This window comes from Pygocentrus nattereri, chromosome 11 (assembly GCF_015220715.1).
Source record: "Pygocentrus nattereri isolate fPygNat1 chromosome 11, fPygNat1.pri, whole genome shotgun sequence".
In the NCBI taxonomy this organism is placed as follows: Eukaryota; Metazoa; Chordata; class Actinopteri; order Characiformes; family Serrasalmidae; genus Pygocentrus; species Pygocentrus nattereri.
The window spans coordinates 22173364-22200874 of NC_051221.1; the positions used below are offsets into that span (position 1 = coordinate 22173364).

At 39.0% G+C, this 27511-nt stretch overlaps 2 protein-coding genes across 2 annotated transcripts; one reads left to right on the top strand and one right to left on the bottom strand.

The window, feature by feature from the left end:
* Positions 1 to 383: 383 nt before the first annotated feature.
* rag2 (recombination activating gene 2) lies at positions 384 to 3733 on the bottom strand. The gene is made up of 2 exons (XM_017700095.2): positions 3576 to 3733; positions 384 to 2126 (listed from the first exon to the last, which is right to left on the bottom strand). The coding sequence occupies exon 2, from the start codon at positions 2110 to 2112 to the stop codon at positions 517 to 519; it is 1596 nt and encodes a 531-aa protein (XP_017555584.1). The 5' UTR covers positions 2113 to 2126; positions 3576 to 3733; the 3' UTR covers positions 384 to 516.
* Positions 2902 to 26584, top strand: iftap (intraflagellar transport associated protein). Its single transcript, XM_017699991.2, has 6 exons — positions 2902 to 3012; positions 6198 to 6340; positions 6488 to 6711; positions 12852 to 12912; positions 22981 to 23120; positions 23436 to 26584. The coding sequence occupies exons 1-6, from the start codon at positions 2993 to 2995 to the stop codon at positions 23544 to 23546; spliced, it is 699 nt and encodes a 232-aa protein (XP_017555480.2). The 5' UTR covers positions 2902 to 2992; the 3' UTR covers positions 23547 to 26584.
* Positions 26585 to 27511: the final 927 nt, after the last annotated feature.

Sequence of the window (27511 nt, forward strand, 5' to 3'; positions counted from 1 at the left end):
TGTCTCTTAATTTGAAACAACATACTTTCATGCACAATTTATACTCACATTGTCTTTATGGTTTTTTGATTTGCACATAAACACTGTTCTCTCTCCAGTTTTCTTTCTTATGAGAGCATAAATGTGACTGCTTTAACACAAATTCATTGATCTTGTTCAGAATGTCAATGAAATGTTTCATATTCACTTTAAAACATAATTGTTAAATGTGTTCATGATTAATAAAATGCCTTGTAATAAAATAAGTAGCAACATTATTATTTTTTATTATTCTTTTATTTCAAACCACTCAAGAAATGCGTTTTTTCCAAGCAATTATTCTCCATAACACTGGAATTATATTATCATAACTTGAAGAAATATCATTATGTAACAGTAGATCAAGTTGAAGGTACAGCAAATAGCACTATTTATAGGTATTATAGCAATAGGCATTATAGTCATTCAACAAGTAGCACATAATTGTCTGAACATTCAATTTTAGCTCTGATATATAACCAGTGAAGCAAGAACCGCTCAGTCAAACAGTCTCCTGAGGAAGCTTTTCTTGGCTGGAGTCATTTTCAGCATGATAGGGGCTTTGCGGTGCATTATCTTCATTGGCTCTCTCTTCAGAGGCACTGATGGACGTGGTGGGGTCATCTCTTGCTTGGCAAGGCCGCCGTGGTCCAGGCAGTAGTATTTGCTGTTGTCCTGAGAGAGGCGTAGCAGTAGACTCTCAGAGAGCTCCATGCACTGAGCATGCACCCAGTGTCCACCTTCACCTCTAGAGCAAAAGATCATGGCTGGTCGGGTGAGCTCAGTGGAGTAGAAAGGCTCCCAGGTGTTGATGTCTACCTGGCAGGTGAGACAGCACTTGATCCAGTAGCCAGTCTGAGATTCGTCCTCCTCATCTTCTTCGTTGTAAGTGTCTCTTTCTCCATCGCTGCTATACTCCATCTCATTAGGATCACGCCCAAAGTACAGCTCTTCTGAATCCTCTAGAGGAGCTGAATCCTCAAAGTCTGTGGACTCCTGGCTGCATGTCTGGGTTGGATCTTCCACATCTCCCTCTTGCTGGAAGCTTACCTGGTAAAAATAATAGGCATCTGGAGGTGCAGGATTTCCCTCCGATGGAATAGCTATCAATGCACTTCCCTTTTCCAGGCTTCCACCATACCAAGTACGGCTTTGGCTGATCTCACTGCTCCACTGTGGTGGCTCTCGTGGTTCCATACGTATGCCTACGTCATCCAGTGCGACATAGGTGCACTGCATTCGCTTTTGGGAGTCTGACTGGTAGCCACCAAGGATGATATACTCATGAGCAGCACCCACAGGAGTTGCAATGGCACTTGTGATAGACAGACCGTCATTAAACATATCACAAGAGAGCACTGGGCTGCCTAAGAGAAGCTCCACACGCAGCCTGAACAGGCGAGCCGGACGGCAGTCGGTGGAGAGAATGTGGCCACCCAAGAAGTAAACACAATCCTCTCGAGCCAGTGCCATGTGAAATGACTGCCCATCCGTGAGCTCTGGGAGTGTATGAGCTGAGCAGCAGCCAAACTCCAGGTCAATGAGGTACACCTGGGGTGGACAGTCCACCACACTGTTCCAGTTCTCAGTGGTTCTCTCAGCAGGTGGCATGTAAGACCTGCCACCAAAAAGAACACAGGCTGTTTTTCCCCTGCTGTGGACTACACTAATGGAGTGGCCATACCTAGGCCCTGGAAGCTCCCCCACCAGCTCTTTCTCCTGGCATTTCAATGTGACTTTTCGATTGCATCCGCGACTGTCGACACTTAGCACATAGAGGCTAGAGGACAGCTCATTATTGGGTGTACGGCCCCCATGGATGAGGTAACACTCGGGGCTTCCATCACAAGGTTTTAGATGAGTGATTGCTGGACACCGCAGAGGTGGAATATAGCAGGAATTGTTGGAGAATGAGATGGCACGCAGCTTGAGCTCCCCATGTTTAATACGTACACCGAATAAGCCTGTTGGACAGGAGCGTTTGGGCCAGCCTTTCTGACCGAAAAGGTAAACATCCCCTTCCAGATACAGTAACGAGCAGCCAGGTTGCAGAAGTCCAGCACAGTTTATAGCAGTCAGATGCTTCAAGGACATTCTGTTGTGGATGTCTGTAGGGTTTAATGAGAAGTAATATGTCAGGTAATTTTATTTACTTTAAATGATCTTAACAGTTTTAAACCATGAAACTGCAAAGACAGAACCATTACATAAGCCTGCTCCTTTGGATAGGGAGCGGTCAGATTAACTGGGACCTCTAGTAAAGTGTGACAGTTTTCTTAGTGGCGCTGTGCTTCTCTGTTTTTTGTTGGAAAAATCACTTGGATGCTGCTATGTATGCGCATAATTGTAATAAAGCCTCCGGTGATGCTGATATATGTGTGCTGAATTAGAATAATATTTGTGATGGATGTGTTTAACTGCGTTTTAAACATTAAATGCATAAAAAGCTCATGGTGAGTATACTTGCACAGAATATTCTAAAACTAGAAATATCTAAAACTAAAAATATTCTTTTGTCAAGCCTTTAGTAAGGTTTAGTAACATTTTTCAAGTGCAATTCTCTCTCCCAGCCACATGTAAGAAACAAGGCGATTAGATTCAGACGAAGTGGGAAAAAGAACTAATTTCAGCAGACATGCAGATACAGATAGGCCTAAATGAAACAGATAATACTTCGGTGCTGAGTGAGTGGTTTGGATGTTAGCCAATGCCCCACTCGTGCCTGTATCCGTCGTTCACGTATGCATTACTGCGCCATAACGTTTGTAGTTCTTTTCGCTTTACCCTCCCAACCGACTCCACTCAAAACAGAACCCAAAGTCAACAATACCCAGAATTCAACGCGAAACGCGGTTGCCTGAGGAACGTTGTATAGTTGGTAGGTTCTCTCTGTGGCCGCTTTTCTGAGCTAAAAGCTGTTTGGTGGGGTTTATTTTCATTTTGCCGCTGTCTTATTAAACGCAGCCAGTTTCTTATGAAAAGAAATAACGCGAGGTAAGCCAGCGGCATGGTGGCTAATCGAGTAGCATTCGAGCCGGAGAGTAGGTTAGTTCAGTTAGCATGTTAGCTAGTTAGCAACATCACAAGCCGCCTGCGAGGATAACAGTCAGGTGTCAAGCAAAAAGTCGGGCAGTCAGACGGCGCATCCGTTCTGTTGAAACGGCTGACGCGCAGTGCTGCCCGATGTCAAAACTGTTTTTGTCAGTTAACCTACAGAAATGGAACTTTAATATTAACCTGCATTTGTCTGCAACTAGTTTCTTTAAAGTTGTAGGTTTAGTCAGTTGTACAGCGCCGGTGTAGGTTAATTGTCTGACAAGAACAACTTCAGCTGTATTCAGATATCTAGTTAGCTAGGTTAACCACCTTTGTCTGTAAGCGCTAATACAGCCCCGTTACATCTTTCACCACTCGATTTCTTTGAATATTTCTGCGTGCCCATGTACGTCTCAAAACAATGCAAGATAACCACTGCTGCAAACATGCATACAGTGCATTGCGTGCCCTGCTGTCAGGCTAACGATAAGTTTCTGCAGCTTCCTCTCTCAAGTTCTTACCTCTTACAGTATAAATTCCGAAGGCTGATTACTGTTTGCTTGCAGTAGTTGTCCCAAACTGTGTTCTTACACAAGAACTGCAAGTTAGCTTCCTATAGTTTTAGAGCTCAGAAGCTTGTGAAGGTCGAATGATTGCTGATGAGAGTTTCACATCGAGGTTAACCGTCTGTGAAGTGTTATCTTCAACAGGTGGTTGAGCACAACACGCCAGAACCTCGTTTGAATGAAAACAAGCATGAAGTTAGCTCGACACGCAAGGATTTGACTTGTGCTGGTAATATGACATAGGACTGAAAACCATAAACCTAAAAGAACATGCACACAATACATCAGACTGATCGGATATTAAAGGGGAACTTTTACAGATTTTTCTGAATTCCTAAGTAGTTCAGTTGAGTTGAGCTGAGGTGTAAACATTTTCATTCAGAATGACTTGATGTGAAATGATTCTTTGTGGAGAAAACTACCGTTTTTGTATGTCTTTACAGTGGTAATGATAGGAATCACCGTAGTTTACAAGGTTTATGACACACATGTTGCTGTTTTATTTACGGTCCAAATCTACACTTACACCTTTTTTATGTAATGCTGGTTGTGGTAATATAGTGTTGAATCCTGAAAAAAGTTTTATTGGGAACTATTTTGCCTTACCGTGGTCTTTATTGTACCTTTCTGCCATGAATATATATATATATGTATATATGTATGTATGTATGTATGTTTAAGGTCAAAAGTGTGTCTCAAACCATCAGGCAGTGTATTTGTAACATTTTCATGTTACATTCTGTAAGTTAGATTTTAAGGGATTCAACGCATTGGATGTCTTGGTTGTTCCTATCACCAACACTGTGAACAATTCGGACACTGTAAATCATTCTGGAGTGACGCATTTCACATCAAACCACTCTGAATGATTTTACATTATAACAATTTAAACTTTAATCTCTTTAAGCATTAAACTCCTGGGCCTATATGTAAGCCCACGATTCCATTCTTGGCTGTCATAACTACATAGCATACTGCAGTAAAGAAATAAATTTGTAGTAGTCGCTAAATAAAGACTAATAACTGGGTATTAAGCCCAAAGTTCATGGAGATTAATACAAAAAATTACAATGCACATTGATATTGCTGAGTTTTGATAATTTGTCTCCACGGTTAATGCTTTATCAAATCCAGCATCCTGCATTGTTCTTTATATAGAAGTTCTTTTCAAGTTATTCTTGCATATCTTGCTATCTTCTATATAAGAAAATCTGAATAATAGTGTAGAATCTGTTCAGTGTTACTCGATACATGTACTTCATAGTGATCTCGTCAACAGGTGCATCAAACAGCTCTGAATTTCAGCTTTGACTAACATCACAAAGTCTGACAGAATTGTATTTACGCTTGCATGCCACCCTGAGCCCAGTGAAAGACTCATATATCAGTCTGCTGCATTGCCACTGGCAGCAGAGTACATATTTATCAAGTTAGCCCTTTTGTTGTTGTTGCTGAGACTGACATGTTTTTTACATTAACCATTTCTGCTTAGCCAGCCATGAAGAAGCAGAATAAAGTAGGGAGAGAGAGGTGGTGAAGTGCACAAGATGATCGAGAGAGTCTAAAAGAGATGGAGAAAGTGGGTAACAGCTGTTAGGAGTTCATTAGCATAATGTTTTTGTGTATTGGGGGTTGTGTGTGTGCATCTGTGTGTATGTGTATGTGCAAAACAAAGCTGTAACCACGAGTGCCTGGAAGAACGTTACAGCTCAGAAACACAAACACTCAAGCACCTGTGTCTCTGCGCTGCTGCTAAGTTTCAGGGCAGGAGATGGGGCTTAATCGACTCCCTGCAGTGCCAGTCTGAAAACTGAAAAAAAAAATATGGGATGCCTCCAGCATTTCAATAAGCTGTAGGGATTTTTTCCATGTGTTTGAAATGCATATACTCAAGCTACTCACTGTGGCTCTGTAGAATGAGCTTGCATTCTCCTGTTCTCAAAGCAACACAGAATACCGCAACCCTGAGAGTGGTATTGGCCATTGCAGGTGTGCAGCAGAGATGGACCTGGGGAGCACTGAGTGAGTAGGAGGTATAGCGCAAGCCTGGGGCCATGCAGGAGACTGCACTGTTTAATTGATAGCACAAGTTAATTAGACTCTAGTGTAGCACCTGTTTCCATCCCTTGGAATGTCGTGCTACCTGACGATGGCTTCCCTGAAGGAAGGGTTTGACAAATTACATGGTGACAGCTCAGATGTTCCGATGATCGTTTTGTGTGGTCGTTCATTACTCTTTAATGTCACTGTAATCATTCCCCCCCTCTTTACTGATTGTAATTGAGCTGAACTTCAAAAAGATAATTTCACCTTAATCAGGGCTAATGTGGCTATTATGGGTATCATTGTGTGAGTAAGTGACCTAACGAGAAGAGAGCAGTCTTACTCTTACTCTCCAATCATCTGTCTCCCTTTTTTACTCTTTTTTTACACCCTTATCTTTTTTCCATTGATGTAGAGCACATTGTCTGATTTGATTCATTGTACAAGGCACAATGTGCATGATCAGCGCTCTCTAACTGGGCATTTCTGTTTTTTTCTTTTCTAATGTCCTCCTCTTCCTCTCTTACTCTGTAGGTGTAGGGGAATGCCTGGATTGCAAAGTAACTCTGGTGCTGTTTCTCATGATCGGGCCATGGTGGACACTCTCGAACACTTCTGCAACTCTTCAGAACAGTCCTATGAGCAGTTTCTGTCCACCTTCACGTACCTGACTGCAGGTTAGTCCCTCTGTCAAAATAATGATATCTTACATAGCAGAGTCACGTGTCACATACCCAAAAGGAAAGTTAAATACTCCATAGCTGTAAGTAATTTTACCTTTGCAATTTTTATCCTGTTTTATCTCTGCTGTTTCAATCTCATAGAGAACAGGATGAGGGGGAATTTGGAGGTTCCTAGGGGAGATAACAGCACCTCTGTTGGAAGTTTGAACAGAAGAAACAGGGAGGTTACAGACAGAGGGCTGGATATGGTGGATGAGGGAGAATCTCGATTAAGAGTGGAGCAGAATCAGCACGCACTCACTACACAGCTAGAAGTTACTACCTTATCAGAGTATTCCACTTTGTTATATCAATTGTGCACGTTTGTATAACATGAATAAAACATTGTTAGACTGTCTTATGGAGTAACCTGAGGCTTGGAAAATAATTGAATGGGAATTCTACCAATTCTTCAGAATTTCTGTATAATTCAATGTTTGAGAAGTAAACAAAGTTATTCAGAGTGGTTTAATATGTAGTGCTTCTCTGCAGTGACTCAGATTTGTTTACAATAGTGGTGACAAAAAACACGGGTCACAATGTCAACAAAGAACAACCACAACTAACAAATATAGTATTTTATTTAATATCTAAATCCATCAGTGAACCTACATTGGATTTTTAGTTTTTATATATAACGATGATGGTAATATCTGAAAGAATTTGGGAAAAAAAATTCTTTAGGGACTGTTTTGCCCTACAGAGCTCTGCATGTATCTCTTTGACATGAATGAATTAGAAAAACATGTATTAGGGAAAAACCATATGATGTAGTTGTTGTAAATCAGTGTCTCAGGCAGCAGACAATGTATTCATAGCCATTTTGTTTAATAACTGTCAGGTAGCGTTTAGTGACATAAAACTCTTCAGTTATCTGGGTCCTATCCCCACCAAATCTGACTTAACTGTTAAATTGTGAGAAAAATTCAAAGATCGCTGGAATTCCCCTTTAAACAGTGACACACAATACAGAAGGGTGACGAGCAGTAAGTAGACAATATAGGAAAAGCAAGATATAAATTTTTAGGCTTAAAGTATGAAACATGACAGTAAGCAGTGAAAATGTCTTTGTTAAAACCAAATCAATGAATGAAAACATTTCCTAATACAGCTTTGAGGAAGTATAGTACATTTGTAAAAACTGTTCTTTAAGTGTTTGTACTGGACTGGATGCTCCAGTTTAGTTTGCCAGATGGCAGCAGTGTGAAGAGCTGGGATATGTCTGGTCCTTATTATACTATGTGCTGATGAGTGATAGTTGCAACCAGGAGATGCCCAGACCATTTTGACCACCTTCTGGAGGGCCTTTGTACTTTCACATGGTGCAGTTGCCATTGCAGGTCATGATGCTGCTGGTGAGCATGCTGTAAATAATTCTGGAAGACTGGTTGGATCTTTTTAAGGATGTGGATTCACTGTTGCATCTTCTACAGTAGAGACTTGAGATATATACCCAATGGTTTATATCTCTTGAGGAAGTGGATCTTTTGAATAAGTGGATGCAATAAGTACTGGAATCTGGTTGCTGTCTCAGTAGGAAACCCATGTAAGAACGGACATGGTCTGTCTGCACTCCTCTAAATTCAACTTCCAATTCTTTGTTTTGGTCAGTACGCAAGGAGAAGTTGTTATTCATGCGCCAAGCAGCAAGCGTAGTGACTCCTGAACGGATATTAGCCGATATTAGCCGAAACAGCAGTTTCATCAGTAAACATGGTGACAATGTCACCACACAGTCAATACATGACCACACAGTCATGTGTGAAGATCAAGAACAAGAGTGGGCTGAGTGCACAGGTATGAGGGAATCCAGTATGAATCAGTGGTGATATACTGGGAGGTGACCTTGATTAGTCTGATGGACTGATATATGCTTTATTTACATGCACATAAATGGTTCGATGTTAGTCTAGATCTGGTAGCATGGCTCGATTATCATGGTCTGAATAAGGTTTTAGTTAACAACAAAGTGTGAGATATGCACGATTTAAACAAGTAGTCATGGTGAAAACTGACCGGTCTATTCGAGATTTAGACATGCTTACATCACTTTACTGACTGATGTAGAATTTTTGTGTAATTTTGAGGCATCCTTCTGCAGCATGGGATTCTGTGTGATGACAGCTTTATGACATCAAAACAAACATGAGTGACAAAAAGCTAAAAGGCTCACACTTTTTGAGGGAGGAGGCAACATCTCTCATGTTAAGCATTTTGTCAGAAATACACATCATGAAATCCTTTCATCTTCACTTCAAGATCCAAATAGAGGCAACTCAAAAAAATGTAAACTTGAGTCATGCATCATCAAGAGTGCTCTTGACATTATAGAGTCAGACTTTGCCAGCATGCTGTAAACAGGACTATAAATGGATTAGTTATTTATATAATTCTTGGTTTTATTCCAGGTTCTTAGACTAACTTAAGAACTGTCAGCTATTGTGTGCATGTAAATGTAGTACCTTTGTTGAAAGTGGAGCAGAAATCAACAGAGAGCATGCTCATTTAGATGTACTCCCTCTCCAGATGGTTCCAATTCAGAGACTGGATTGTCTGTTTATTTATTAGGACGTTGATGAGATGTTGAAGATGTAAGGTGTCTGACAACTGGCAGTTGGAGTACAGCTAAGCATCCCATAAGGCTTTACAGCTTTAGGAGAGTCGACTCCTTGAGTTTTCTTCAAAGAAGAGTTTTCATGCTTTAGTTTTGCCAGCCTGAAATCCCACAAAGAAGTTGTTTAATGTGTCTAGTAGAGAAACTTAATTATCTCCAAGGTAAGAACTAGTCCTTCTCTTGTGGCCTGGGTGCACAGCCACAAGCACTGTGGGTCTTTGTGGCTGGTCTGTTATTATGAGCTGAAGTGTGAATCTTCACTGCTGTGCAGAGAGCAGCTTTGTCACCTGTCTGTTGGTGACAAAGCTCTCATTGGAAGCTCTTATTGTGTATGGACCTCAATGTTCATCCACTTCAGGTTGGTAGTCCACTGTCACTACTATATCATCAATTTATTTGGATGCAGTTGTCATTAGTTTTGTCCTGTGTGGAAGCTTCTCTGAACATACCTCTGTCAGCCCTTTTTAAACAGTTATTGAATGCCATTTCAGCACCCTAGGGCCACACTCTGATGTTTTTGGTGATAGCTGTGCCTCCTTCATGCAGCATTCTGTATGCTGGCAGCAGAAACAGTAATGTGATTGGATGAGAACTGTTATCACAGGCTTATTGCATACTAGGGGTGCAGCGACTAAAATCGACGACCAAATTAGTTGGCAACTAATTTAATAGTTAATCAGTTGGTGACGTTATTATGCACCTTTGTCGTGCTGGTTAGGAATGTTGTGACGTTACTGCTTTCTGGACAGTTGACAAAAGCGCGATGACAGCCTCAGGTACAAAATCCTCACTAGTGGGAGAGCATTTCATGCCAAACTCAGAAAAAAGCAATCAGTTGTGCTATTTGTAAAGCGGACCTTATCTGGCATGGGAGCACCTCCTTCATGTTGAAGCGTCTGAAGGGGAAACACATCGGCTCAATGGATGAAGACAATTCATCTCGGTAAGATGGTTGTGCTAGTGAGCAAGTTTGGTAATTTTAATACAAAAATCTGTCCTACTTCATGTTATGAGCTGTAACATCTTCTCTTTCCAAATGTATGGTCTCTGGTCTCAGGGAAGCAAGTAACAGTTTTTTTTTAACGTTTACACTTTTACCACTGCATTGTTGTCTTAACATCGAGGCCACCAGTGCGTTCGAATTCGGCTGAACATAGGAGGTTTCAGGAGGTTGTTCTATGTGAACATACAAAGCAGCTGGACGAATGGTTACAGTTGAAATGAAACATTTACACAAAATTGTTCAAACTTACGCATTCACCATTTTCCCATCTGTTCCATTAGAGCACATCTTCGCTGCAGCGGGAAATATTTGCTCTCAGAGGAGAGTGAGCCTCTCACAGGAACATGGAGAGATGCTGACTTTCCTCTATTTCAGTAAAGACCTGTGATTGTAAAATTTTGTTGCATCAGGGTGTAGACACAGACTGCATTGTTTACAATTTAAATTTAGATATTTAAGTAAATAAAAAAACTAAGCAAAACCTGATTTAGATTTGCTACATTTTATGATGCTTTTTCCATGGTTTTAAATTTCAACAGGAAAAATATATTTGATTTTTATTTATTTTTTGAGTTAGCAAGTAAGTTCAACAGTTTTTGAATAAATTGTTCATCTTTATTGTCTTAATTTTTACTTAGCAAAGGCATAAAGCAGCTTCATGCTAAACTTAAACTTTAAAGTGGCAGCTGGATGAAGGAATACAGATGGACCAAGGAAAGCCATAGTGTATCCCACCTTATAGATCTACCCTCTGTCCTCCAGCTCTGACTGATCGAGGATCGGTCTACTCCCTGTCGCAGTCAGAGCCTAATTGCCCTCTTCCTTTTTTGTCCTCACACACACAAACACTTTGAACACACCATTCTCCAGCCATTAATGACTTCATCCAGGTGTGTGTATTGTTCTTGTGTCTGTGAACGGTGCTTAAGGCCCCCCGCTGTGTAACATATTGATCTCTGCAGGGTTCTGGTTAGTGGGGCACTAGTGCCTGTCAATACCATCCAGCACTTACGGCACTAGACACATCAATGGGAAGAATGCTGATGCCATATTTAGCTGTTAGCCTCAGAGGTGGATAAAGGTGCTTGATTCCAGTCTTGCTCTTGATGTGGTAATGGAATGATGTCATTGTAATTACTTGCAGGAGAATTCAACTTTATGGGCATGTTGCTGCTTGTAGTGTCATTTACTTGAACTAATAAAGTAGGAGTACAGGTACTGTTTTTATCATCAGTCTGTTGATTTCTGCTTAGAGTGATGAATCTTTTTTTTTTTTAAGGCAAAGTAATTTAAGACAAATATATTTAAGGCAGAATTTATTATCAAATCTACCTTTAATGACTCATATTGTGGAAAATGATTTTTTTTTTTGATAAAAGAGTTTGTAGTGTGTAAACATTGCAAGTTTCAAAACCTAATACCTAAAAACCTAATATTCACTCAGTCCAAATGGACCATATACAAAATATAAGCTGCACATTTTTAATTGGTTGTTTTTGTGACGTCACAGAAACCAAAACTTTTATATATAGTTACCTCTTTAGCCTACATAAGTTTAGCACTACCTGTTCACATTGAAGTTATAAGAAGCATTTCAGCCAACTTGCTTTTATAAAGTAAAAACACAGGTCAGCCAATCTGAACAGAAATCATTTAATGACATAGTAACAGTTTTAATGGTGTAGAAATAGATACAAACTGTTTAAATGTAATGGATAAAGCGAGGTTGGAAAATGGTCATGTAAAAATTATTGAAATCTTTTTTTGGCACGTAAAACACAAACATAAGTGGCCCTCAAGGGAAAAATAGAAATAAAAGAAAAATGTAGGATGTGGGCCCTTTTGAAAATGTAACTGTATTATATAATATCTACAAAATGTAAAGCTGTTTCTTATAAAATAGAAAGCGAAAACATTTATGCTGCCATTGCTAGGCCACAGGACTTTTAAGCTTGAGTGTTATAATTAAGAAAATTCTTGACATTCAAAAAAATCTGATAAAACTGATCTTTTCTGAAAATCAGAATTGCCACAGAACTCTCAAGTAAAAGCCAAGGTAAAGCTCTTGGCTCTCACTAGAATCTTTTAAATTGAGTGCTTTTCAGAGTATTATAGAGCCTGGGGGTTTCGTGGTTGTTCTTGCTAACAGCTTCCTGCAGCTTCAGAATAAAGTGGCATAGATGACTATGCCATTCATTCTTTGAGCTATTTTCACTTCAGGTGGTCATCCACCACTGTCATGCTTCTGTACCATGCAGGTTCAGCCTTTTTAAACTGTCTTCTGGCATCTTTCTCTTTCTGAGGGAAGTGAGTGTGCAAGCTCTGCAGCAACCTAACAAATCAATAAAGAAATTGCCAAATGTTGTGTTAACATTATCAGTGCCATTGATTATTTGTTACAGCCCTAGATGAAAGTAACCTTAAAATCATACAGTATTGCTTTCTAAACTCTCAGCTGTTAATAGCGTCTTTCTTTTCAGTGTTGCATTTTCCTTGCTTTAGAATTTGACACTGTAGGAATATTGGGAATATGGGGTCTCATTGTTGAATTACATTGCATTTACCAGTGCATTAACTTTTTATCAGAAAAATCATTTCCATCAAGTCCAGTCTGCCTCAGTCTGTTACATATATTTTTTGGCCACTTGGTCATAGTAAAACTACTGAAAGCTGCAGTTAATAGGACTCATTGGACTGATAGAGCCTTGTAAGCCATCCACTTATTTATTTATTTTAATCGCAGATCTAAAAGAAATGTGCTATAGTAGTGCAGTAGAAAAGAAATATATAGCCTGGAAATAAATGGTCTATATTTGAATTGATTGGATTATTCTTCTTATTCTCACCAGTTTGATAACTATCTGGATGACATGGAGCCAGAAGAGGAGCCCTTGTATGCTGGCTACCAAGGTGCAGTATTACTTTCTTTGAGTCAAGGACACAAATTTTATGCCTTTCACTGTAATATTTAGTGTATTAAAAGTAAGTATGTTAGTTTCTGGAAAAGTCCAGAGGGTACATTCATCTTCATACTGTATCTTCATGAATTACAGTGCTGTGAAAAAGTCTTTTCCCCTTCCTAATGTCTGCTATTTTTGCACATTTGTCACACTTGAATGTTTAATATTATCAAACTGCTGTTAATATTAGACAAATATAACCCTAGTAAACACAAAATGCTGTTTTAAAATGATGATTCACTTATCGAAGGAAAAATGTTGGTCAGCTTTTCTTGGCCCTTTGTGAAAAAGTAATGCCCCCTTACCTACTAAATCATCAACATTGACTATTGAGTTAAATTTCACTGGCTACACCCAGGCATGATTACTGCCCGACCTGTTGAATCTAAGCGTCACTTAAATAGAACCAGTCTGGCAATGTGAAGCAGGCTAGAAGGTCTCAGCAAGCAGCATATGATTTGACATTCTAAAGAGATTCAAATATACGTCCAAAGTCATTCCTGATCAACGTGGGGAAAACCAAAGAGATAGTGGTGGACTTCTGCAGACGCAGTCACCAGTGAACATCCAGGGAAGGGACATTGAGAGGGTGGACTCTTATAAGTACCTGGGTTTTCATCTTAATAATAGACTGCACTGGTCAGAAAACACAAGTGCACTTTATAGATAAGGCCAGAGCAGGCTCTACCTGCTCAGAAGACCGAGGTCATTTGGAGTGCAGGGGGCACTCCTGAGGACCTTCTTTGACACTGTTGTGGCATCAGCCATCTTCTTTGGAGTGGTCTGCTATGGGCAGCAGCATCTCAACTGCAGACAGGAAGAGACTTGACAGAGGGCCAGCTCTGTCCTGGGTAGCCCCATAGACCCAGTGCAGACGGTGGGAGAAAGGAGGATGTTAGATGTCCATCCATGCTGGAAAACAGCTCCCAACCAGTGCATGAGACTCTGGCAGCACTGGACAGCTCCTTCAGTGACAGGCTGCTTCACCCCAAATGTGTGAAGGAGTGCTTTCGCAGGTCCTTGCTTGCTACTGCTGTTAGACTGTACAACCAGCACTGCTCCCAGTAGAACCCCCCTTCACCCCCCCACTAGAGCTCACACACCTACAGAACATACTGTGATTTTATCACCTGCTTCCTGTGTGCAATATAATCAAAACTCCATGTGCAATATGTTTTTAAACATCTTATAGTGGAAATACTCTTGAGCTTTTTTTATATAATTGTTCATATTGTTAAGTCCTCACCATCCTATGTGTAATATGAAACAGTACCTCATGTGCAATACTCAGGCAAAATATTCTTACCGTGTGAATATCTTAGCTTTTTTGTTTAATTATAATTCTTTATTTTGTTATTTTCTGTGAAGGATAGAGTTTTATCTCTCTCTATATATTTCTAGATATATTTTTTATCTTATTTTTATGTTTAACTCTAATAGACATTGTCTATATAGTAACAAGTAACAAACTGAAAAAAAACTAAGTACTTTGTTAAGTACTTAACAAAGTTTATTACTTGCTTGTTCATTCTCTTCTTGTTACTTCTCTTTTTCTTGAGTATGGTGCTGTCTCCTTTGCTGCTGTAACATTGAGAATTTCCCGGTTGTGGGACTAATAAAGGAATTTCTTAGCTTATATTATGGAAATCAGTCCTTACCAGTCTGGAAAGGGTTACAAAGCCATTGCTAAGGCTCTGGGGCTCCAGTGAACCACCGTGAAAGCCATTAACTACAAATGGAGTAAACTTGGAGCAGTGGTGAACCTTCCCAGGAGTGGCTGACCTACCAAAATTTTACCAAGAGGGCATAGATGACTCACCCAGGAGGTCACAAAAGAAGTCAGATGAACATCTAAAGGACTGCAGGCTTCACTTAACTCAGCTAAGGTCAGTGAACATGATTCCACAAAGAGAAAGACAGTGGGCACAAATGGCATCCATGGGAGAGCTGAAGGGTGTAAACCACAATGACTATGCAGAACACAAAGGCTCGTCTTGCATTTGCCAAGAAACATCTAGATGACCTCCAAGACTTTGGGAAAATATTCTGTGGATTGATGACTCAAAGGCATGGCTCCTATTACATCTGGCTTTCTGTTAGAGCATCCTGAAGGAGAGTGTCTGCCCATCAGTTTATGCAGTTGGATTATGCAGCAGGACAGTCATCCGAAGCACACAAGCCACCTCTGAACGGCTCAAAAGAAACAATATTAAGGTTTTGGAGTGGCCAAGTCAAAGTCTGAACTGAATCCCATTGAGATGCTGTTGCAAAACTTTAAAAGGGCAGTTCATGCTCAAGCACCCTCCAATGTAGCCAAATTAAAACAATTCTGTAAAGAAGTGTGTGCCAAAATTCCTCCACAATGATGTAAAGGACTCAAGTTATTGAAAATGTTTGATTGCAGTTGTTACTGCCAAGGATGGTGCAACCAGTTATTAGGTTTAGAGGGGCTATAACTTCTTCATATGGGTGATAAAACTTTTAAATAAGTCTTTATCTTTAATAAATGGAATGATGGTTTAAAAGTTACATTTTATGTTTACTCATGTTGTCAGAGCTGCGAATTTTAAAGGAAGACATTCTGCCAAATAATGGCAAATTGTTAGGTAAGAATGTTTGTACCTTGTAATCAAGAAACAAAGTTTGTTGTTAATGCTAGAAAATCATTACTTGTATATACAAAATCGAATCATAACATCTTATATAATTATAATATTAATAATAATAATAATAATATTTTAATTGTAGAAGTATTTTAGCATCTAAGATTTCATTGCTCATTGGTGAGAATTCAAGTTCATTGTAATTGCAGTAACATTTTTACTACATGAATTTAAGATTAACATGGTAAAACGTTTTTTGCTGTTTGTTTCCGCACAAATAAAAAAAAAACTGACATGCTGAAATTCTTATTACTATGGCAAGCCAAGCCACTTTACTTTTTTTTAATTGCTTATTTTTATGGATCTCAGGAATGCAGTTTACACATGTGAAAATTACATTTCTGTCATAAAGTATTTAATTCTTGATAGCAGGAATTTAATGTCAACATAGACATTACACTAGTAAATATTACATTTCGGCTAGTAAAAATTCAGTTTTTATTTGTAAGAAATTAATTCTTTACTAGTAAAAATGTCATTGTCACATGTGTAAATTGAATTTCTTAATATAAAGCATATGTAAATTGGAAAAACTGGATGAACTCACTGTGCAATAAAATCAATTCAAGCATGTAATTAAAACTTCAACATGCAAACTTTATTTGGATTACAAGCTAAACTTTCTTCCCACACGCAGGAGGGAGAGTCAGGAAGCATAGAATTTTTAAGTTCTGTTTTAAGTCTGTTGTAAGCGCATTGGCAGTTAAATCTACCCATCTGGAATCCTGCTGAAGATTATCTTCTTCTACCTTGCATTCTCCTACAACAGCAGAGTGGTTCAGGCTATTTTTTCTGTTTTTGTGATTGTTGTGCCACTAGTGAACACAAATGAGATAAAAGCGCAGCAACATCTCACATTGTACAAGCAGTAAAACACACCAGTAATTTATGAATGACTAAACATGTTACCGCAACGCTATTTGATCTTAACATTACAGTAAATCTGGCAGTGCATTTTATTAATCTGGTCCTTTGATTTTGGAAAGTAACTTTAGTTTAAATGTGTTTATATATCTTTTGTATATACAACCCCAATTCCAAAGAAGTTGGGACGTTGTGTAAAACATAAATAAAAACAGAATATGATGATTTGCAAATCCTTTTCAGCCTATATTCATTTGAATACACTACAAAGACAAGATATTTAATGTTCAAACGGATAAACTTTATTGTTTTTTGCAAATATTCATATCATATTCTGTTTTTATTTGTTTTACACAATGTCCCAACTTTATTGGAATTGGGGTTGTACTTTATTTCCAGAAGAAATGTGATGTAGAGGCAGAATTATACCTTGACCGGAAAATTCACTAAAATATTGTACTATACAGTGGTAGTAAATTCTAATTACATAGATATTCCACTCAGGTGCATATGTAAATTGTTTATGGGTTCAACTCATATGTAATATGGTTTAGTGCCACTCATTCATGCTATTTCTGTAATTAGAGTCTCCATAAACCTGATATAAATATATTACCATGTATTACGCATATTCAGTCCATACATGCAAATTAAGAACAACTGCCCTGTTCTTAGAGGGGCGGGCAGTTGCTTTTGCTGACAAGCCTTAATGTGCTCAGTGAGCAGACCTTTAATGAGCGGGAACATGTGTCAGCCCTCCTATTCATCTCTGTAAGTCTCTGTTTTAGTGCTAATGACCTCTAATTAAAGAAAGCCTGGACCACAGAAACATGCCATAAAAACTATATGTGTGAAAGGAAGCTCATAGTGCAGATGATGTCCATTTCAACCACCAGCCACTTTCTCTAGTGAAGGCTGGACAGTGCAAGAAGGAGAGCGGAGAGAGAGGGCAGGTGGTTTTAGTCTTGCACCACTCAATATGTGCAAATCACAAGATGTTGTGTCTGGGGTGCCAGTCAAAGGCGCTGACTAACAGAAAGGTAGTGTGAACTTCACCCCAATTAGCATTAGTAATTATGTAGCTGCTGTGGTGTGTAAAATAAGACAGACCAGGAGAGAGTGAACGTTCTAGAGAGTGCAAAGCCCAGCCTTACATGAAGCACCGCATAATTGTCATTACTGCAGAGTTCAATGGCAATTATGCGGCTGACGTCCAGATGAATCCTGTTTTTCCAAGCATGAATGCTGTGTTTCCGAGCATGAACCGCCTTTTTAAGGTCATGCCACAGCATCTCAATCGGTTTCAGGTCAGGACTTGGACTAGGCCACTCCAAAGTCTTCATTTTGTTTTTCTTAAGCCATTCAGAGGTGGACTTGCAGGTGTGTTTTAGATTGCTCTCTGCTCAGCATTTCAAATGGCCTGCTTATCAACGAAGGTAGACAAAGCTGAAGTTCGCTTCTTATTCGCCGGCTTTTTTCCCCTCAGGTTCCTGATTGTAACTGTTGCACCATTTAAGGTAAATCAAAATCCAAGATAACCTAGCTAAAACATTTTTTCCCAGTTTTGAGAGCTGTGTGGTGCACTATTTTTTTCATATTCATATTTAAAAAATGCAGAAACATTGGTTTTGCTAGATAGACCTATAGAAACCCTTCACAACACTTATTTTATAACATGAAATCTAACTGTATTTAATACAGTGCATATTGTCTCGCAACCCTTCTATCACAAAACAATATTCAGAATCTTAACATTTATATCGTGACACCCCAACTGTATGAAAGAAGCACAGTGTTTCCTTTGTTGTTGGATACACTGTGATAGTTTCTGAATGAATGTGAAAGAACAATCAGAACAGAATTTGGATTGATAATCGTGTATGATCAGGGTTGAGACGGTAAGCAAATTCATTCATTGTAGAATATGTACAAGTGTGAATTTTGTGTTATCACTTACCATAAGATTCTATGTAAATGACAACAAATGTGCAAGCATACTTGGCCAATAAAATCTGATTCTGATTTGTACCAGAAGGGTGCGCAATATCCCGAGACCAAAAATAAAACCTGTCAAAACTAATTTTCAAAATGAACACTACTACTGTCTTTCACGCCAGCGGTCATGCTTGGTCCTGTGTTTTTTAAAAAACTCTCAGTGGTGAACTTTTTTAGCAGAATGGGCTATTAGCCACTGAAAAATGATAACTTAGTTACAGTTTTTACTGAATCTGTTTATTCTTCCACTTCGTCTTCTTCCTGAGGTTGTGTATCATTGTAAAGAATTGTTGTATGTCAAAAGACCTCACAACAGCTAAACTAAATAAAAAATAAAAGCCATCATGTCTGATGGTGTGTAGCAGTGCACCAGTGTGATTCAGCATTCACTCACACTGTGGCTCACAGGACAACTCGCTGCTGTGTGTGTGAATTAAAAACAACAAACAAACAGGCATTTTGTTTCAGGATTGGAGCACAGAACACTCATGCATATACAAAAAGAGCCCTGCTAAATTCTACCTATTGATTCCATGGCTATTGTTGGTACTTATTGACCAATTAATAAGTAATCCCAGCTCCACTTATCACTGATTTGTTTTGTCAGCGTAACAAAAAGCAATTGAAGTGTGAATCCTATTCATATGCTTGCTTGCTGAGTATGATAGTTTGTGTTGTAAACAAAACAAAGAGCTACACATTTTTGGCTTTGTGAGGTCATGATGCTTACATATCAAAATAAGTGCAACAAGAGCATTGGGAAATCATTATTAAAGAAGAATACTACAATTAAGGAAGACGTGCATGCCTCTTTGCTTCAGCATTAAAGGGTTAATTGTCATTTGATCATCATTTGACAGACTTTTTTCAGCTGTTTATGTGCGGTGAAGATTTTGCATTACAACCTTACAGTAGCACTCTGATTCATTAGGCTGAGCATTATTCTTGTGTTTACTTAATGACCTTGCCTTTGATGCTGCTTTCCTAATAGTAGCTACTCAGAATCTGGATATGGATTTTTAAAAGGTATTTGAACATTACTGTGTGTGCGCACACAGAGATGAACCCTCTGACTCACAGACACACACATGCACGTTCAAAGATGCGTGGATCTCTCTCGGCAACCGAAAGCATGACTTTCACTGTTGGGATAATTAGCTGTTTAATTAAGATCAGCATTGCTTGCACACCCTCTAAGAATAATCACAGAAACACACCGATGCACGCATAGGTTAAACGTAGGGAGCGAGCCATAGATAAGGACTGGAGTCAGCAACTTTGAATCCCATGTTGACTGACTCACGACTTCATACTCACTATAAGAACTAGCTATTGTAGCTGAAATTGCAAACTAATCTTGCGTTACAGATCTCATTCCTTGAAAAACTCACTGAAACTGTAGACTAACCCTCATTATCAAATTGTTTTGCCTCTTTCCTTTAATTATTACATTTACTTTTTGTATTACTTCAGTTCTGTTCTTAGAGTTTGATGTTAATCCTATAATGGAATGCTTGTTATTTGAAGTTGTATTGAAACTGACAGGTTTTTAGCGGGGGCTAACTTCTGTACAATGCAATTCTTGCTGCTACTAGCAAAACTAAGCTAAAATTCTCTACTAGAGATTTGAGACTCAATTCGCATTTGCACTTAGTGACTTAAGAACCCAACTCAGCATACCAGAGACTCAAGACACACAGCCAAAATACGCAAGACTTGACTTGAACTCTCAAGTCGACAGTCTAGACACAGACTCTCACGGTGGACCCAAGGCTCAACGTGGACTCTTGTATAAGAGACTTAAGACTCAACTCAGATTCGCCCTCCAGAGACTCGAGACTCAGCTAGGACACGTAAAGCAGAGACATGAGACTCGTCTTGGGCTGGCCTAGACTTAATAATAATAATAATAATAATAATAATAATGAATAATTCTTTATTTTTATATAGTGCTTTATCAAGACTTTATTAAGACTTAACTTGGCCTCACATGCCAGAGACTTGAGACATAAGTCGGACTCACACAACAAATACTCAAAGCCTGAGTCAGGCTTGCATACCAGACACTCGAGAGTCAACTTGCACTTGCAAACCAGAGATGTGAGACTCGACTTGATGTCACACCTCAAATACTCAAGACTCAACTCAGACCACTTGGACACCCAAAACTCCAGGCTTGAATTAGACTTGCAAGCCAGAAACTTAATACTTGACTTGGACTTGTATGCCAGAGACTTGAGACTTAAGTCAGACTCTTACAACGGATACTCAAGGCTCGAGTCAGGCTTGCATGCCAGAGAAATCGAGACTTAACTTGCAAACCAGAGATGGGAGACTTGACGTGGTGTCACACCCCAAATACTCAAAACTCAAATCAGACCACTTGCACGCCAGAGCCTCTAGACTGAACTTAGACATGGACACCCAAAACACAAGGCTTGTCTTGGACTCACATGCCAGAGACTTGAGACTTGTCTCAGACTTGCACACCAGAGAAGTGAGACTCATCTTGGATTGGCATGAATTGACTTGTGAAAAGAAGTCCAAACAGAGAACATTTAATGATGCTACATAATGAAAGTCTGTACACATAAAGGGTGTTGGTTTGACAGTCATTGTCAGCACCTCAGCCTCAGCAGCCCCATATTATTACAGTCATTGTTGATATAGCTGTGGAGTGTATATATATGTGTGTTCATCTGAGTGCACACATTCAGTTGCAGTGCTTTTCACCTGTCTCTATAATCAGCCCCAGCACAATTAGCATCCAGGCGGAGAGGTGATTATAGCCACCCGTGCATTTAATAGAGATTAGACATCACTATAAAGCCTTTCATATGTCTGTCAGCAGATGGATCTTGAGTTATAGTGTGAGTGTGAGAGAGTGTGATTTTTTTTCCTTCAGCTCTATGGTTTCGTTAAACTCATTGAGACAAGGTTTTTTGACTGCTTTAATTATCTCCACTTCTTTGTGTGGTGTGGTCTTTTTCAGGCCCAAGCTGATCAACAGTGAATGTGTTGAGGATTATACTTTCTCCTGCACCTTTGTATTACTGTATGATCTAACCAACAATTATTACTGTCTTATTAGATTCTAGGAACAAAACCCTAGCACTTACTAACAATTACACTGAGTGTTATATATATATATATCCATAATCTTGTGAGGCAGGCTATTGTGTATATGTGAAAATGTATCCATGTGTCTTTATTTCTGTGAATACAGGGAAGCATTATTAATGTTATTGCAGTATTGGTAATGCAGATATCGATAGAGAAGCTTTTATAAAATGGAGCATGTGGCACTACATCTACCTGTATTAGCGTTACAGACAACTACAACTAGGTTTAGGGATGTGCACGGGAGTACTTAGTTAACCATTTCAGTATTCAGGTACTGAAGTCACTGTATTCTTTTCATTCATCGTCCACTGAAGAGGGAAAAACACAATGTGTCTCCATTAGTATCCAGTGTTGTAGCAGTTAGCTGTTAGTTAATCTGAAGCAATCTCTGTCGTGTAACTCATCCATCAGGAAAACCTACCATATTGATGTGGGAATTGTGGGCAGATGCCGATATCCAGGATTTTTCTTGTATGTACAGTACTATGCAAAAGTCAGAGACCACCCTTCATTTTTTTGGTTTCCATCAAAACGGCCATTATATACAAGTCATTAGTTTTTTTTCAGTATCAGGAAAACAAAGCAGAAAGCATATTTATTTATACAGAAAATTACACACAAGCGCCAACAACTAAATAAAATAGATTTTCTTCAGCATTTGCTGTGTTTGCCCTTTGTCTTTAGTTTTTCAAAAGATCAGTCATATAAGTTGGTTGAATTTAATGCTTCTCACAAGCCACATAATCCCAAAGCATACTCAGTGATCTTCAGGTCTGAACAAGTCTGGCAAGTTTGTTGTTCTACAAATTTTCTTTTTTTTTTTGGCTTTTTCCTTTTGTGAGTAATGACATCTTGACTGCTACACATCCTTTCAGACCCATAGTATTCTCAGAGGAGAAGGATGGACAGAAACACCTGGAAGAGTGGAGCTTGATTTTCTCCAATCTCTCAAAGATGAAAGCTTTACTGTTTACTGATTTACTGACAATTTTGGTCTATCAGGTCTTGCATGGATTTTCTCTACATCTTTTGGCAGTGTTTTCAACTCGAGATTTTGCTAGGACTAACATTATAGAGAAAGATGACATTTACTTCTATAGGGTTACAAATGCAGTAAGATATGCACATATTTTAGCATAGTAACCGAGTGTCCCCGAAGTGTTCTGCTCTTCTGAAGTACACAAAATACCTAATTAAACATTGATTCAAAATAACGGTCAAATAGGATTTTCTGTCTGATACTGAAACATTCTTTCAGTAATTATCTGCTGAAAGCTGTATGATTTTGATCACATCAGGCATCACTAGTTTTCATAGAGGTATATATGTATATATGTATATGAAGTAGGCTCATGTTGTCCTCTTGCTGTCAGATGTATCAAGGCTTCCTGGAGAAGTTGAGGAGGATTTGCCAGTCTACACACCCTCTTTCTGTCATCACACACTGCTGGAACTCTCTTCTACTGCCAAGGACCACATGGCACACAGTCCCCAGACCACTGACGAGTGCCAGGTACACACACACACACACACACACACACACACACACACACTCTTTTCCCAGTGCTCTATTTCTTTGTCTCTAAATTTCCCTTCATACCTACTTTTCACTATATTACTCACTCTGGGGCCTAACTCAATTCAGTAATGGGCTTTCATCAGACACTAAATAGCACAGAAGTGAAATAGCAATTTAACTAAATTGATTCAAACTGCTGGGATTAGATGTAAACAATGTAATTTGGTTAATTGCATAAACACACTGTGAAATTAGAGTGAAGCTTGTGATTCGTGTGTCGAATATGAAGGGCTATCTTTGTTTTTCCAGAGTGAAACTGAAGAAGTTGTACCTTTCAGTCTGGATGACACCTTTGACTATGACAATGTAGTGTTGTCTCACAAACATCCCACCCAGCACATCATGAGTGGATCCTCTTGAAGCATAAGTGACCACAGTCGAACTTAGAGAACCTAGGAAATGGAGCAGCTCTGTATCTGCCAAATAAACAGCTCATAAACAAGTCATTATGTTATTTACAGAGTGTGGTAGAAGAGAACACATTGTGCTGTGATTTTGAGCATTTGCTGAACTGTGGTGTGTTTTTCCTCGATGTTTTTTTTTAAAGACTGTTTCCAGCAACTGTTCAGCCCATAAACAGTGATAATGGTGGTTTGATGTTGTGCTGCTCTAATCAGCGTGTAAGCGCAGGGCATTTCCTCCAAAAAAGCCATCCACGCTTAAAGAGGCCTATGGCGCTGCAGCCAGTTAGGGTTCAAAACCAGCATTACTTTTTTTGCATGCAAAAATCTGCAGCATGCCGCTTTTTTGAGCATCCCACTGAGAATGCTCTTGGGAGAGCAATTAAGTTCTTGTCGTTACAAGCTGCATCGCGCTGTGCTTTATTCACTGGAACAAAACGCTTCAAGTCTTTTTTTTTGTTTCCTCTTTGTGAGCATTTGAAAACCTGAATAAAAGTCCTGTGTTTTAGTCTGACCAGGCTCTGCCCTTTTGTTCATGGTTTTGCTTTTTATTCTCACATTTTACAGAAAAACTAGAAGTGTCTGTTATTAAGTACTATGAGTTATTTCTCACTGTGCTTTCTGTAATTTTCCCCCCTCCTTACATACATGTCTGCCAGCTTGCTGCACTTCTCTTTTTTCCTTTAACCTTTTTCACAAATTTGTAAGAGTCCTGTTGTCACAGGGGATGCCAGGAATTCAAGCAAGATAGCTGAACCATGACTATTCATTTACCTCTCTAAAACATTAAGAAGATTGTGTGCATATTTCAGCTGGCTGCTCTGTCTGCGGCCATGCATTTTTAATGCCCTTTCCTGTCATCTCACATTTAATTGGTGGGTGGAAGGGCTGGAACAAGCCAGAAAGAAATGAGACCTTTTCAGTGTACAGAGACGCACTATTATGCAATTTGAAAACGGACATGTTAGTGAAAAACAGAGAACACTCAGCGTAGTTAAATTTGTTGTGAATGAATGCATGAAAGTTTGCATTGTAGTGCAAAACTACAGCATGTTTTTTTTTTATTAAATTGCACATTTACAAAATATGTCTGAAAGAATTTCATGTATGCTAATTGGCCATTTTCTATAACATGATTTCTTGTTGCTAAGTGATGAGAGCAGACTGTATGTGTGTGCGGGTTCACATTTGACAGTTCCAACGTGCACTAAGGGGGTCCCAGCAGGTGGAAGCGGTCGCTGTTTGCCAGGTGGGCAACCTCAGTGTGCTCTGTTAGCCCATGTGTGTCATAACCACGGCTTTTCAGTTAGAGCAGCTCCTGAGAGAGATTGAGAGAGAGATAAAGAGGGCAACCCCTTTCTTCCTCTGCATTCTAAGACTGAGGTGTCTTTATGTGTATGGTGTTTATAGTGAAGCACTTAACAGCCTGGCCTTAGTGATAAGTTTGGAAAGAACTATGTAGGAAAAAGTCCAGTATGTTCATCTAAATGGATTCAACTGTGCCTTCATGGCTTAGATCACATTTTCTAGAAGTGTGCATTTTCTAATTATCTCCAATGGTCCTAGACCCACATTACAAAACAGTTCCAGAGAGAGAGTGGTAAAGAGATAGAGATAAAGGGGGCAACCCCGTATTCTGCCCCCGCATTCAGAAACAGGTGTACACGTGTGGTTGTGTTTGTCAGTAGACAAAATTCTAACAGTCTTTCCCAGATGATAAAGTCAGAATAAGCCTAAAAAAGCTGAACTTGTGTATCTAAAAGAATGCTGCTACAGAAATGCTCAAGTTTATGTATTAGGGATGTAATTGATTAACCGATTAACCCAAAATTAAACTACTGTCAACCATTGCTGTCGGTTCAAAAATAGTAAATTTAATTTGATTTAATTTACAGTAAACTACATTTACTGCCTGTATACTTTTTGACACCACAAGTGATGTACAGTGGTGTGAGGAAATCACACGTATGTGTAGTCCAGTGGTTTTTATCCGTTCCTCAATATAAACTGTATATATTAGAATGAAATGTATAAACTGTACAGTGAGATTAAGGTTCCACAATAGTATTCAAAGAATTAAAAGATTTTGAGTGCAGGAGTGCAAAGGGTCTAGATTAGTCCAGCTGGATTTTAGGTAATATAAAGACATTCAATAATCTGACTGCCTCTTTGGAAAATTGTGTCAAAAGTTGTAGAGAAGGATGTAGTGAATGGTCAACTGTGGTATACTGAGCCAAAGTTAGCCCTGGTTGTAGCAGTTGTGTTTGCTTTAACTTGGGCTAGTAATGAGTGGTAAATGTAACTTTAACATTTTATAATATAGGACTTTCTATAGCCCATCATTGTGTATTCCGTTCATTTTATCAACTTTTTAGGTTTTAGGTTTTGGCCATGTAATGGTGAACATTACATGACCACATAGCTGCCCTTATGTTGGCCATGTCTAATACAGTTTTGGGACATTTACTTCACATACATGCTTTTATCTGGCCCTAACTGTCGGTACTATGTTCCGTTGTCCATACAATTAACACGGATCAGTATCTCAGTACATTAATGCAGAACTCAACTAATGCATGCTTTGGAAAGTGAATGTATATCAAGTATTTGACAATGGCTTCAAACGTGTCACTAATACTTTGATGGGTCCATCCTTGATTTTAGACTTGATTTTAATATTTAATCACTGATGAATGATGGTCAGTTATCAGTCAAAAGAATTAGCCAAAAATGTGCATATCTATTATGTATTATTAATGTATTAATTCTTATAATGCTGTATGTACTTCAGACCCATAACTGACAGAGTAAAGAAATTATGCCTTGTGATTATGCCTTTGATTCTCTGGCATACATTATTATTAACTGCTAAGTTTTATATCCTTTTAATAAGAAGGTGGGATCATAAGTGACTTTAATGCTTCTTTGTCTGACCTGCAGTTGGTGTTTGGAGTCTGCTGTATTGTTCTGTAATGTAATAAATTGTCATGCCATTTATGTCATCTGCTGTGATATGAAGGATATTTGTGTTTGTCAAGGTGTTTCTTTCTCCTGAGGGGGTCACTGTTGCGTTGTTGGTTGATCATCAGTTTGTTCATGAACATCCTAAGAGCACTATGAATAATGATATGCATCGGCTTAAGTTCCTTAATAAGGTAATAATATTAATAGCAATAACGCATATAGTGAGTCATCATTCACCACAAAGCTGGACCTTTAAACTCGATAGCTGAACGTACAATAATTGCATGAACAGCAGAGGTATAAAAGTTCCCTTGATGATGTGTGGCTTTTGAAGTCGGCCTAAGGTGAACAACCAGGTCAGCATGTGGCTTTAACATCGTGTGCCTTTGATGACTCATGCTATTACTCAGCATGTGAACATGGACAAATAACTCACATGATTACACTTCTTCTTCAGAAAATACAGTTGATAGGGCCTTTTTTTCTGGAAATGCAAACAGAAATTCCTGCAGCTGGTAGGAATTCTCCCAAAACCAAGAAAGAATTTGTTCAGAAAGAGGCAGGCCACCCGTGAGCCAGAGCAGTCCTCTTCATCCTGCCTCTACCTGCTGTATTACTGAAGACAAAAGACTCATCAGGTATGGAATGGATGCCTTTTTGCTCTCTCACAGATAGAACCGAATGAAATTTACAGAACAGTGCTACATGAAAAGGTTTCTGCTGTTCTGAACACATGACAACATAGAGCCTGAAAAAAAGAAAGAACCTCTTTCAAAAGCCTCTTCTAAAAATGAGTATTAGTAAAGATAGTGTACAATTATGACTTTCATGCTTTACACAATTAATAGCTATGAATAAATAATCTGATGAGTAACGGTAAAGATAAAGCACACTTGATCTGAGGTTGAGAGCTTTCCCTTTGAACTTGCAATGCTGAGGGTTATAGATGAACAATGCCTG

Bases quoted from the DNA above. Each gene is read 5' to 3' on its own strand.
- iftap (XM_017699991.2), top strand. From the start codon at position 2,993: ATGAAAAGAAATAACGCGAG. The intron at 6,341-6,487 runs GTTAGTCCCTCT...TCAATCTCATAG, and splicing joins CTTCACGTACCTGACTGCAG to AGAACAGGATGAGGGGGAAT. The intron at 23,121-23,435 runs GTACACACACAC...TTGTTTTTCCAG, and splicing joins AGACCACTGACGAGTGCCAG to AGTGAAACTGAAGAAGTTGT.
- rag2 (XM_017700095.2), bottom strand. From the start codon at position 2,112: ATGTCCTTGAAGCATCTGACTGCTATAAACTGTGCTGGACTTCTGCAA.